The sequence below is a fragment of the Eleutherodactylus coqui genome, chromosome 1 (genome assembly GCF_035609145.1).
Source record: "Eleutherodactylus coqui strain aEleCoq1 chromosome 1, aEleCoq1.hap1, whole genome shotgun sequence".
NCBI lineage: Eukaryota > Metazoa > Chordata > Amphibia > Anura > Eleutherodactylidae > Eleutherodactylus > Eleutherodactylus coqui.
Genome location: NC_089837.1, coordinates 291,162,389 through 291,176,685, shown reverse-complemented (window position 1 = coordinate 291,176,685; position 14,297 = coordinate 291,162,389). Strand labels below are relative to the sequence as shown.

At 42.1% G+C, this 14,297-nt stretch overlaps 1 protein-coding gene across 1 annotated transcript in view; it reads right to left on the bottom strand.

Annotated features, from left to right (window-relative positions):
- The window catches only part of CRYBG2 (crystallin beta-gamma domain containing 2), a 118,296-nt gene that overhangs the window by 50,109 nt on the left and 53,890 nt on the right, over window positions 1-14,297 (bottom strand). Inside the window, exons 2-3 of the mRNA XM_066573087.1 lie at window positions 10,084-10,180; window positions 321-1,708 (exon numbers count right to left, since the gene is read on the bottom strand). Coding sequence (XP_066429184.1) covers window positions 321-1,708; window positions 10,084-10,180 — 1,485 coding nt within the window. The remainder of the gene's footprint in view (window positions 1-320; window positions 1,709-10,083; window positions 10,181-14,297) is intronic.

Below are 14,297 nucleotides of genomic sequence, written 5' to 3'. Positions count from 1 at the left end.
GCAGAATACAGAGTTCAAACACATCAGCCAAGCCCTACATGTGTGGAAAGAATGACCAAATCACTGCATTTCTCACCGTATATGTCACAACATTCATGATTTCACTTCATACATTGAACTGTGAAGGCATATTTCATCAGAAAGCTTTACCTATTGTCAGAAGGAACACACTCCCACCTTATTTAATGTATTTTTGGCATCCCAGAGGCAAAATGTGCTGTCAGTTTTCATTAGCATGGTTACGACTTTTGCGGTTATTACATCTATTTCTCTACATTACTTCCACTATTGAGACTGCTTTGCTGCCACCCTCTGCTCACCTGTTCAGCGGTTCCCCCTTAAGAATCTCTCCTCCCCTCTTCTTCTGTGGGATCTCCTCCTGTGTTGTATTCTTTTCAGTCAGCTCTGGTGTTTCTGAAATTTCCCGAGCTGTCACTTCTGTAAGTCCTGCCCCATAGTAGCTACATGCCTGAAATTCCACTGAAGGTGACATCCTCATATCTTGTTCAACAGGTTCCTCGCCTTTCACCAACTCTTGTGCCAGCTTTGGCAATGGGTATTGCTCTTTTTCCTCTCTAGTCATGGTAATAATAACTTTGTACCTGATTTTTGTTGAATTTGGTGATGATGGGTGGTTACAGTTCTCTTTCACTGTTGCTAGGGATAATGTAGAGATATCAGAAAGGCTATGGGCTTGTTCATGCTCTATAATGGGTCTGTGTGTATTGTGTGTTTGGTCTTGAAGTGGCTCTTTGAGGGCTGGAAGCTTCTGCAACTCTGTGGTATTTTTTTGAAGCCCATCTTGTATATTATTTGTATAGGGCAATGACGCTTCGTTGTTGTATAGATTTATTTCTGGGGAATCTTCTTTGGACAACCTTAAAGATTCTGGAAAACTGGATTCATAATTTTGTGAATTTCCTGGAAAAAGGCTCCCACATGTCTGGCCAGTCCTAATTTTTGCTACATCTTGAGAAAGGATAGTGGTATAGAGAGGTATGTGTTTTGCAATTATTTCAGATTGTGTTATTTTTGAGCCTTTACAAGAAAGAGTCTTCTGGACTTCACATAGATTATTTTCTTTTACAGTTTCAATACAAATGCTGGAATTAAGGGGCTTGTTTGGCTGAGGAACATCTTCTAGTATCAGATCCTTTGACATGCGATGATAAAGAGGACTTTGATATTGTCCAGGTTCTTCATCCTCTTCCATAACCTCCAAAGTGTGAGATAGAGGGTAGAGTAGTGAACCAGGTGTGTAGCGGTTTTGTGACATGTACTCTTTCAATATACTCTCTGCCCAACATGGGAGTGACTCTTCTTCTCCTTCCTGTCTCTCTGGAAAATCAAATGGCAGCTGAACATTTTTCCCATTATCATCAGCTACACAATTAAATGAGGTTGACACATGTAGAGCCTTTTGCTCCCTCTTAGAATAATGCTCAGAATTTTTAGGGGACAGTTGTGTGGAAGGATATTCATCAGTACAGTACTTAGGATGTCTGATTTCCAAATCCAGTTCACTTCCCACAGCTGATCTTTCCATTTGTTCCATAGACCACTGGGATTCAGTTGGAGTTGAAACAGTAGGGGTAGCATCGCTGTGTTCCAACACACTAAACCTTTTTTTGCGCCAGGTCAGACTTCCAAATCTCTGCAGAAGGCTAGGAGCTGGAAACTCCAACTCTGAGTAACTAAGTGATCGAGTCTGAAAAAACATTAAAAAACAATGTGTGAGCAGAAAGATACATTTACAAGGGACTTTTCCCCAAATTGTAAAAATAGCTATATATTAGTAAATCAGAGATTAAAGCAGTGGCTTAACATTTTTTTAATTTTTATAGTGAATAAGCTACCTATGTTTAAGGCTATCTGGTCGGAGTAAAACTCTAGTTGTATAGCATTTCTTTGGCTATACAGCATATAATAATAATCTTTATTTATATAGCGCCAACATATTCCGTAGCACTTACAAAACGGGAGAACAGATACAAGAAACAAAGAATACAAAAACCCCTGTTACATGAAGTAATCGATTGATGGAAACAATAGGGGTGAGGGTCCTGCTCTGACGAGCTTACATACTACAGATGTATGGGGTGATACAGAAGGTAAGGGGGCTGGAGATGTGCAAGGTATGGCAAGATTGAGAGTCAGGGATGCTATACACATAGACCATGGTCAGACATAAGCCGTGTGGTGGTTGGCTCGGTATGACTGCAGGGGGTGGTTGATTACAGTTAGCAGGGACTGCGGTCAGAAAGGCAGGGAGCATGTTATCAGGCGGAGTAAAGAGGGGTTTGGTTTAGGAGATATGGTATGCCTCCCTAAAGAGGTGCGTTTTTAGAGCATGCCCTAAGTTTGTGTATCAGGCATTGCCCGAATAGTTTTGGGTAGCGCGTTCCAGAAGACTGGTGTTGCTCTGGAGAAGTCTTGGATGCAACTATGAGGTTCGAATTAAAGGGGCACTTATTCTAATTTAATTAGCTGAGCGGAAGGTGCGGACTGGGTGGTGGATTGAGATGAGGGAGGCAATGTAGGGCGGCCAGTGCAGTGACTGGCACAGGGCAGAGGCATCCGAGTAACGGCTGGACCGGTAGATGAGCCTGGCTGCTGCATTCAGGATGGATTGGACAGAGGAGAGTCTGGTGCAGGGGAGGCCGATCAGCAACGAGTTGCAATAATCAACATGGAAGTGGATGAGGGCAAGAGTGAGCATTTTAGCATGTCCACAGTGAGAAAGGGGTGGATTATTGTAATCTTCTTGAGGTGCAGCTGACACATTTGCACGAGAGATTGAATATAGAGGTAAAGGAGAGATAGGAGTAGAAAATAACCCCAAGACAGCGGGCGTGCTGTCTAGGAGTTATAGAGGTGCGGATGGCATTGTGGTGGAATGTTGGTGTGATGTCACTGGAGGAGGTGTATAACTGGGTATCATCAGCATAGAGATGGTTCTGAAAGCCAAATCTCCTGATGGTTTGTCCAATAGGGTCTGTGTAGATGAGGAAGAGGAGGGAGCCAAGGACCGAGCCCTGGGGGACCCCAACAGCAAGGGAAAGAGGAGGGGAGGTGATGCAAACAAAGGAGACACTGAATGAGCAGTCTGATAGGTAGGTTGAGAACCAAGAGAGAGCAGTTTCCTTTAGTCCAATGGAGCAAAGCATACTGAGGAGGAGTTTGTGGTCGACAGTGTCAAATGCTATGGAGAGATGAAGGAGGATCAGTAGGGAGTGGTCATCTCTCAATTTGGCCACCAAGAGCTAGTTTATCACTTTAGTCAGGGCAGTCTCTGTCGAGTGTAGATGGCAGAAGCCGGACTGTAGGGGGTCAAGAAGAGAGTGTTCTGATAAATAGCTTATAAGGCAAGACTAAACCAGGTGTTTTAACCCCTTAACGACCAGCCCATAGTGTTTTTACGTCCTCCCGAAGTGGGCCTTATTCTCTGAGGACGTAAAAACATGCTTCCTGCAGAGAATAATGCCCCTCGGGCTGTGGACGTGACAGCTCCATGCTGTTGGTGTCCGCAGGTAGCTGACAGCATGGAGCTGTCATCCCGGGCTGTTCGGAGCCCCCCCCCCCGGCATTGCGATCGGCGCTATGCAATGGATAGCGCCGATCGCAAAAAAAGTAAATAAAAGTGCAATAAAAGTTAAAGATTCAGCTGCTCTGATGGATCGGATCCATCGGAGCAGCTGAAATTACTCACCGATGTCCGTCGCACGACTCCCAGCTGTCCCGATGCTCCGGGCGCCGTAGCCGTCCTTCTGCGCATGCACCTCAGGTCCGCCGATGTCCTCCGGCCGGTGTCTGGACCCCCCGCTGGCTTCTGCGATGTGCCGATGCGGCGCGCATGCGCAGAAGCCGGCGAGCCCGGCAAATTCAAAATCTCCCTGCACCCGGCTGTCACAGATAGCCGAGTGCAGGGAGATATGACTGGGGACCGCTGTATGCGGTTTCCAGTCATATGATCACCGTTATCCATCAGATAACGGTGATCATATAAAGTTAAAAAGTAAAAAAAAAAAAAGTTAAAAGTAAAAAAAAGTTTAAAAAGTTAAAGTTTCATCTCCCCTTATGGATCGTATCCATAAGGGGGGATGAAATTACGTACCCAAGGTCCGGATTTGTTCCCTGGTGGGATGTTGATCCGCGGATGTTACCCCAGCTTCGGCGCATGCGCCCGTCAGCATGATGGCGGACGCATGCGCAAAAGTGAAAGATTGCCCAAGAAATATAAAATCTCCCTGCTGCTGGAGATGTCACGGGGAGCCGCGGTATGCGGTTACTGGTCACGTGATCGCCGTTATCCAATGCATAATGGCAATCACGTAAAAGTTCTTTAAAAAGTGGCAGTTTCATTTCCCCTCACCGATGCGATCGGTGGGGGGAGATGAAACATCTTCTCGGAGGCTTCCGCATTTGAATCCAGATGCGATTATCCTCCATGGACCCTTCCGGCTGCTGCGCATGCGCCCGCCGGCAAAATGCCGGACACATTCGCAGGAACCGGGAAGCCCAGGAAATGTTAAATCTCCTTGCTCCCAGCGACCAACGGTTGCTGAGTGCTTGGAGCAGTGACCGGTGGCCTCGCTGAGCGGTCCCCGGTCACAAGTAGCGAACTAACATTAGGCCGGTCACGCGTGACCGGAGAGGAATTACAGGTTCTGCATGCGCTTGATCAGCGGTAATCCACGGATCAATCGCATGCATTGGATTACACAATTCCCCCCAATTAGCGGGTCGGAATTACGTAATCCACTCGCAGAAACAGAACACAGCATGCTATATTTTACCACGAATATCTGCGACCTAGAGCCCTTTGTGCTCTATGACCGCGGATATACTCGCACCCCATATGCAAACACATTGTGTACGGGCTGCGGGTACCCGAGTCATCTCTAAGCGACGGCGCGGGAAATGCAAACAAAAAACCGCCTGTGTGAGTAGGCAGTTATGTGCAGTACATTACGCAACCGTACGCAGGGTCACAGGCGGGCTCACAGCTGGAATCCGCTGCGGGCCTCCGCAAGCAGATTCCGCCTACGGCTACGTGAGCCCGGCGTTATTCAGACCGCTACCTGTAATCCGTAATTTACAAGAAGCCCCCGGGAACGCTCGCCTTCCTGCAGTTCCAGGAGCAGCTTGTTGAGCGCCTTCTCTGTGAGACCGCTGCACCGCAGCAAGATTACAAAGCCTCACAGCGCCACTTTACACCCCATCCCCGCTGCTGAGGTTACGAAATACCCCCCAAAATACATGAGAGGAGGGGGGGGGGATACCCGGTTTTCTTGCCCCATGTGCCCAGCCCAACCAGCCTCCGTAATTACCCCTGTCTTCGGACATAAAACGCATTTATATTATTACCTTTATCTAATATTTAGGGAATGCCAAAAAATGGGGATGGCGGGGGGGGGGGGGATTATTTTTAGGAAGTCAATTTTTTTCCGTATAAGTGGGCAATGGGGCCTTGAATTTATTCAGTTCTGCCCTGAAATCCAGCGGGCATTCCCTCCATTATGGGCCTAGCCATGTGTCCTGTAAGTAGATTAGGGCCACAATGGGTATGTTTCTGAACAGGGGACAAACAGGGGTATCCATTTTGGGGTGAAAGTCTTCATTCCTATGTACACTGTACAAAAAAAACAGTTTTTAAATTGACAAAATTGCCAAACAAATGAAAATTGTAATTTTTTCCTTTTGCTTTGCTTAGATTCATTCAAATACTTTGGGGTCAAAATATGCAGTACACCCCTAGATGAATTTGTTAAGGGGTCTAGTTTTTAAAATGGGTCATTTGTGGGGGTTCTCTATCGTTTTGGACGCTCAATGGCTCTACATGTGGGCAATGGGGACTGGAATTTATTCCGTTGTACCCTGAAATCCAACGGGTGCTCCTTCCATTATAGGCCTAGCTATGTTTCCTTTAAGTAGATTAGGGCCACAATGGGTATGTTTCTGAACACGGGACAAATGGGGGTATCCATTTTGGGGCGAAAGTCTTCATTCCTATGTACACTTTCCAAAAAAAACAGTTTTTAAATTGACACAATTGCCAAAAAAATGAAAATCGTAATTTTTTCCTTCTGCTTGGCTTAGATGCATTCAAAAACTGTGAAGTCAAAAAAGTCATTATACCCCTAGATAAATTCGTTAGGGGGTCTACTTTTCAAAATGGGGTCACTTGTGGGGGTTCTCCATCGTTTTGGTCACTCAATGGCTCTACAAGTGGGCAATAGGGCCTAAATCTCCTTCAAGCAAAATTTCTGTTCCGAAAGTCACCGGTTGCTCCTTTCATTTTAGGCCCCATTGTGCATATAGACGTAATACTAGGGCCACAATGGGTATGTTTCTGTGCACAGGACAAACAGGGGTATCCATTTTGGGGTGCAAGTCTTCATTCATATATGTGTGGTACAAAAAAAACTGCTTTTGAAATGACAGAATTACCAAAAAATGAAAATCGTATTTTTTTTCCTTCGGCTTGGCTTAGATTCATTCAAAAACTGTGAAGTCAAAAAAGTCATCCTACCCCTAGATAAATTCGTTAAGGGGTCTACTTTTCAAAATGGGGTCACTTGTGGGCGTTCTCCATCGTTTTGGTCACTCAAGGGCTCTACAAGTGGGCAATGGGGACTAAATCTCCTTCAAGCAAAATTTCTGTTCCGAAAGCCACCGGTTGCTCTGCTCCTTTCATTTTGGGCCCCATCGTGCATCCAGACATATGATTAGGGCCACAATGGGTATGTTTCTGAGCACGGGAGAAACAGGGGTATCCATTTTGGGGTGCAAGTCTTCATTCATATATGTGCTGTACAAAAAAACTGCTTTTAAAATGACAGAATTACCAAAAAAATGAAAATTGTAATTTTTTTCCTTCGGCTTGGCTTAGATTCATTCAAAAACTGTGAAGTCAAAAAAGTCATTATACCACTAGATAAATTCGTTAAGGGGTCTACTTTTCAAAATGGGGTCACTTGTGGGGGTTCTCCATAGTTTTGGTCACTCAATGGCTCTACAAGTGGGCAATGGGGCCTAAATCTCCTTCAAGCAAAATTTCTGTTCCGAAAGCCACCGATTGCTCCTTTCATTTTGGGCCCCATTGTGCATCCAAACGTAAGATTAGGGCCACAATGGGTATGTTTCTGAGCACGGGACAAACAGGGGTATCCATTCTGGGGTGCAAATCCTAATTTTCATGTGTACTATAGAAAAAAGTCCTGTCTTTAAAATGACATATTTGCAAAAATATGAAATTTTTGTTTTTCTCTTCTAAATTGCATTGACTCCTGAAAAAAACTGTGGGGTTAAAATACTCATGACACCCCTCAGTGAATACGTTAAAGGGTGTAGTTTTTAAAATGGGGTCACTTGTGGGGGTATCTATCATTTTGACTCCTATGAGCCTTTCCAATCTTGGATTGGTGTAGGAAAACAAAGTGTTCCTCAAAATGCTGAAAAGTAATGTAACATTTGTACGTCTCCTAAATGGTTAAAAAAAAAACGAAAGTTTTTCGAAGGTGCGCCCAAAATAAAGTAAACGGATGGAAATATAAATCTTAGCAAAAATTTCTATATTATGTTTGCACATATTTGAGATATTGCAGTTGGAAATGTAAAAAAATGACAATTTTTTCAAAATTTTCCCAATTTTGGCGCTTTTAATAAATAAACACAAATTCTATCGGTCTTTTTTTTCCACCTAAATGAAGTACAACATGTGGCGATAAAACAATGTCAGAATCGCTTGGATATGCAAAACCTTTCTGGTCTTTTTCCATGCTAAAGTGACATGTGTCAGATTTGGCCTGGTCATTAAGGCGTAAACAGGCTTGGTCACTAAGGGGTTAATAGTTTAGAGATAAAGGGAAAGTTGGAGATCGGTCGGTAGTTGGCAGCACCGGTTGAGTCAAGAGTCGGTTTCTTTAGCAATGGTGGCAGCTCTCCTGCCCCTGAGCCAATCAGAGGCAGCCCTCACTCACCCATTCATGAATTCATGAATGGGTGTGAGTGAGGGCTGGCCTCTGATTGGTCAGGCTGTGACCATTCAGAGGCATCTTATTCAGCAGGCGGGGATTTTAAATCCCCGGCTGCTGAATACTACTCACAGCTGTTCAGAGCAGTTCAGGAGAACTGCAGCCTGCCGCGCTGAACTCCGTCTGCCGGCACCAGGTGAGTATATATATATTTTTTATTTTTACACATTTCTGGATGAATTGCAGGGAAGGGCTTATATATTTAACCCCTTTCCGACAATTCATCCCGCGATCGCCGGCAGCCCATTGCATTCAGTGGAGTCGGCTGTATTGCCAGTTCCATTGAATTCAATGGGCAAACATCGTTCTTCTCTGTCACAGCTGTTACAGCTGTGGCAGAGAAGAAGGATTTGTCTTCTATATGTTCTCAATGGGGTTGGCGCTGCTGCCGCCGGCCCCATTGAGCGCATATAGAAAAGATTTCTCAGGGAAGAAAGTTAAAGTAACCCGAACATCCGAACATCGTGTGGTGTTCGTTACGAATAACGAACATCCCGAACACCCTAATATTCGCCCGAGCATCAAGCTCGGACGAGTACGTTCGCTCATCTCTAGGCCTAATGTTTCATCAAGTGTATTCTATTCTCATAAATGCATTATAAATAAGTGTTCCAGAAAGCCAAAATTAAATTACCAGTAGATCATCAGGAGTTTATCTTAACATGGGGAAATGCAGTCCATCCTCCAAACCCTGAAGTCACTGTAGTTCACTACACATACACTCGGGTAAGCAACTGAACATAGAATATGAAAACAATTTGTGAATAAGAAGAAGAAGGATATAAGCCAGAAAATGGAAACAGACATAGTGAATATAAGAAAACACACGAGAAATCCCATTATTTTTTCATATAATGTTCTATGAAGTTAAGTTATAACCATAAAAGTGGTTTTACCATCAAACACAATAGGACATTAATTGGGGTTGTCATGTCCTTCAGAAATTCAATCAGTTATGACTGAAGGACCAACCTAGTACCTTCTGAGTCAAGTCATAGGAGTGAAGAAACTCTCAGAATGGTGGCACAGTCACATAAATGAACAGCTGCTAATGCATTTGTTCAGAATGAAAATCTTTATTTTTCTAATTTGCTCCTTCAACAATGTGTGTTCTTTCTTTAAAAAGTTCACATTAAATCTGATTAATTGTATAAGGAACCTCATTTGGTGGTGTTGTGGAGTAATTACCAATTGACATCTAGTGTCATTGAATAATGGCAAAATGACACAGTAAACCTACACAAAATAGAGGTCTGCTCACACCTATTTTTCCTGATTCCACCAAATACATGCTTGCTTCATTCAGATGAGCGCTTATTTCAGTAAGGAGAGGGGAGTAAACCATTGGCAGAAAGCTTTAGCAGTGGCTTATCTCACACAGGGACAGAGAATTGCACAGGTTAAAATCCAAGATTCCCAATCCCTATTTCATCCAACATCTGCCATCTAGAAAGGGTCAGAAGTCACCCCCCCCCCACCCACCATCCCCCATACATAATACTTCGTCAGCAATTTCTGCTTAAATTGGTGGATTAAGAGAATTGTTATCTGATGGGTATGGCCAGCTTTAGGGTCCAATCTTAGTAGAAGCTGAACATCCCTGAAGCCATCAATACTTAATTTGTACTACATCCTGGTCATCTAGTGGTATTTTTATACTCCAGACATTTAATTAAACACATTAGAATGATTGCATTGCTTTCATTGTACTGGAAAATTGAGGCTGGCTTATTATAGAGACACGTGTGGATGCAATCCTCTAGCAAATAACTACCAGTGACCCAGATTTCCTGGAAGAACAGGAGAAAAACACATGCGTCTCAGCTGTTCAGCAATGTTCCTGCTACGTCACTATAATAGAAATTCTGTTGAGTAGTAGTTGGTTGCTCAGAAAGAAGAAATCCCCAATGACTCACTGCATGGTATGATAATAATTATTTTTATTAGGCTGTGTCAGGAATACAGCTATATGCTCCATGGATATTTAGTCACACACCGCTTGGAAGCATCAGCTTAAGTAGCTGTGAAGATGAATTTAATAGCTGACCTTTGAGTCTCTTGATGCTCTTCTCATAAGAGTATCTTCTGAGTTCCGCTTTCTTAGCTTGAGAAGATTCTGTGCTCCTCCTTGTGGTTCCTGCCTGCTGAAAACAAAGACTGTAAGAATGTGAACATGCACCACCCATTGTATAGCTATGTTGTCTACAATATTCTCAACCATTCCTAGATTAAACAGGTTGTCGGTTTCTATAGGTCGTATAAGGATTTTTAATAAGGATTATTTATGCAGAAACACCAGTTATATCTCCAGGTCATGTGACAAATGCTACCTGATGCTTCTTACAATGGTGTAATGACATAGACTACTAATCACATAGACTGCTCTCTAGGCTAGCACCAGCCCCTCAGATTGAACAACTCGAAGGGCCATTTTTTCTAGTACAGGCTCAATGTGAGCTCATTCTGTCTGAAAGGGCAGAGCTACCCGGAGACTAGAGGGAACATCTTGCCTTTGTAAAATATAGCACTTGTCATTTGACAGGGGGAGAGAGCTGGAGTTCCTGATGAAATTTTAAACCAACTCCTATAGGTAAATGGCTGTAATCCAGCATATACAGACTGTATTATTATTCAGCCATGAAGACACTGGCTCCAGGCCCAAAGATATAGGCTTTAAACAAAGAATACTGTCATGAAACTGATATATTTGTCGAAAAATATAATATAATAATTTCTGCAAAACATTGTGAGGTCAGAATGCTCAGTATACACCTAGATAAATGGGCTAAGGGGTCTAGTTTTCAAAATAGGTTCATCTATGGGGGGCTTTTATGATTTTGATGGCTCTACAAGGCCTGGAATTTATTCAGTCATGCCCTGTAAACCAAAGGGTGTCCCCTCCTTTACAGGGCTAGCCATGTGTCCTGTAAGAAAATTGGGGCTACAATGTGGGTATCGCTGAACACAGAAAACACAATGGAATTTAATTTGGGGTACATCTCATTTTTACCTGCTTTATACAAAAAAAACCTTGAAATTTACATATATGTAAAAAAAAGTTATACATTTTCATCTATTTTACATTAATTTCTGCAAAAATTTGTTGGGTCAAAATGCTTAGTTCACCCCTAGATGAAATCATTAAGGAGTTTAGTTTTCCAAATGGGGAGGGGTTTTTATCATTTTGGCAGCTCGAGGCCTGTAAAAATGTGTTTTGGGCTCCATTGTACAAAACATTTCAGTTCTGAAAGTTACCGGCTGCTCCTTTCCTTTTGGGCCCTGTTATGCGTCCAGACATAAGATTAGGGCCACAATGGGTATATTTATAAACACAGGACAAAGACAGGTATCCATTTTGGGGGGCACATCCTTATCATGTGCACTATATAAATAAAAAAAACAGTCCTTAAAATGACATATTTGCAAATATATCAAATTTCAAGTTTTATCCTCTGAACTGCAATAACCCCTGAAAAAAACTGTGGGCTCAAAATACTCGTGATACCTCTTAATAAATACATTAAGGGGTGTACGTTTTTAAAATGGGGTCATTTGTGGGGGTATCTAACATTCTGACACCTATGAACCTTTGCAATCTTGGCCTAGTGTACGAAAACAAAGTGTTTCTCAAAATTTTTAATTATTATTAACCCTTTCCAATCCAATTCCCCTGCCACCCACACACTCCCCAGCTCTTATTTATTTGGGGTGGAAAAGCGCATTATGGATTCCTTGGAATTACTCAACAGAAACACATAAAAATGAAATATCATGATTTTATTAGCAATGTTTACGAAAATTAAACATGAGTTTTTAGTGACTGAGATGTTAGAACTTTTTGGGGGGGTCATAGATTCTGAAAATGACATTAGTTTTTCTCCATCAGGTCTGCTTATCTAGATATGACATATGTCCATATAAGTGTACACATGTACACACATTGTATTATACATGGAATGACTGCCAAACAAAAGCTGAAGGGAAGATAAAGCACAAGAAGCCCAGAACACAAATGAAACATGAGTTTCTTCCTTAAGACGTAGATAAAACTACATTTCAGTGATTTCCTGCGGTGAGATGTTTCTGGACATTCGCGCTGGATGTTTCACCAGTAGTCCACCATCATATACGCATCCCATGTTTCCCTTATTCATCATTTACATCACCAAGATAATCTGGAAATCGATCCAAAATCACTGCACTTTTTAAAATTTTGATTATGGAAATGACATGCAATTTTCAAACGTGTGAAAAATGTGTGAAAAGTAAATGTTTCGTGACGCAATGCATTTTTCTCACGAAATGAATTGTACTCACAGTAAACTTGCATATTTGTAAAAGCAATATTGGTCCAAGTTTCTCGGGCCCATATCACGCTCTCCTGTGTAAATACTGCCTAAGGGCTCTTTGACATAGGTGTAATATGTAATTCAGTCGCATAAATACGCTGTGTATATACGCAACTGAACTATGCATATAACCTGCATATTGCTCCTTTTTGGGTGCATATTTACGCAAGCAAAAAATATCCCACAAGGATGCCCCGTTGATTTCATTCTTTCATTCACGCAGTGAATATACACATGTACTATGCGTATTCATTTCTTATTTATGCAATCCCATTGAGTCTAATAAGGTATTTCAATGCATAATACACACCAAAACAGGACATTCTGTGATTTTTATCATGGGCATGAAGAATGCAGTTCTAAATGGCCAAATGTAAATCAGTGTGGTATTAGCACTGCGTATTACGCGTGTAATATACAGCGCAAATATGCTTGTTTGAGTAAAACATGGATTTTGGTATGGATTTGTCAGGGGCAGAATTTTCTGCAACATCTTAAAGAAACATCACTGACTAAATTGAAGTCACATTATCTTATGCCAGGGCATCTGTGGAGATGAGCTTTTTTTTCTTATTTGTGCAATTTCTTTTTTGCAGGTTTTAGTAAAAAAAAAGTTTCATTCACAAATATTTCTAAGATCCTGGCCTAGCAGCAAGCCAGTTTTATAAATGAATAAATGTCTCATAGCAGAAAGACATTATTTTGGAGGAAAATGCACCTGAAATTTGCAAATATGCTGACAAGAATGAGTCTATGTGTGAAGAAATCTTCATATTTTCTTATAAACTAAGGGCAAGAATGTGGCGGCAGAGTTTTTAGTTTTGAAAAACTGAAAAATAAAGTCAGTGCAAAACGCAAAAAGGGGAGATTTTTGAAACATTTTTAGCGTAAAAAATTTGCAAGGTTTGCTGCACTTGCTTGAGCATTACACTATGCTATGCCACTTTTACAAAAACTGGGTGTAGATTGTCAGGAGGGGGTGTGGGCACCCCAGGCCAACACATTTATGTATGGTTTACAGGAGAAACTGGCATAAATTACATTAGAAATCTATGCCAGCTCCTAAACTGGCATAGATTTCTGTGTAGGCGCACAAAGCAGCTAAGATGTGCCTATTATATGAAGAGATGTGTGCCTTGCATATATTAGGCGTATCATCTGCCAACAGGGATAACATTACATCCGGGTTATGAAACACCAATCTTAATAAATCTTCCCCAAAACACGTGAAAGTCCATTATAGGCCACTCAATTTCTAATAAAAAATATTTGCACCTATTCAAGTAATGGAGGGCTGTAAGAAGCATCTATAATCCAAGCAAATAACTCCTTTTGTCCACTTTTTGTACTCGTATATAAATAAATGGCACATCTCTGTGTCAAGATGCAAGACTTTCATTTTCAATGCTGCAAAAGAGCATTCCACACACTGACCAGAATACCACTACAAGGACCTGTCATTTGCTTATTTTAGTGGAGGCCGGTCTCACACGGGCAGATTTCTATTGTGGAAGCTGCGATCAGTTTCAACACGAAGGATCCACAGCAAAACACATGCATGTTAAAAAAAACAAACACTTTTTTGCTCACACTCGCGGATACGAATTGCGTATTCCGCGAGCAGAGGAAAATTCGAAGCATGCTCTATTTTGCTGTGGGTAGCCTACATTGAAGTCAATGAAAAACGTAATACAAATATAAACATAAAAAAAACCAAAAACACGTACTGCAAATGACCAAAATTCATGTACACAGGGTTGCTGGCTGGGCTCACAGGCGGAATCTGCTGTGGACCTCCTGCATGTGGAATCTGACCTGTTCGTGTGAGCAAAATCTAAGGAGAGCAAGGGGGGCATAGCAGGTATAATTATTATATTGTTATACAGTTAGCATCCATTTGACAAATGGTTGT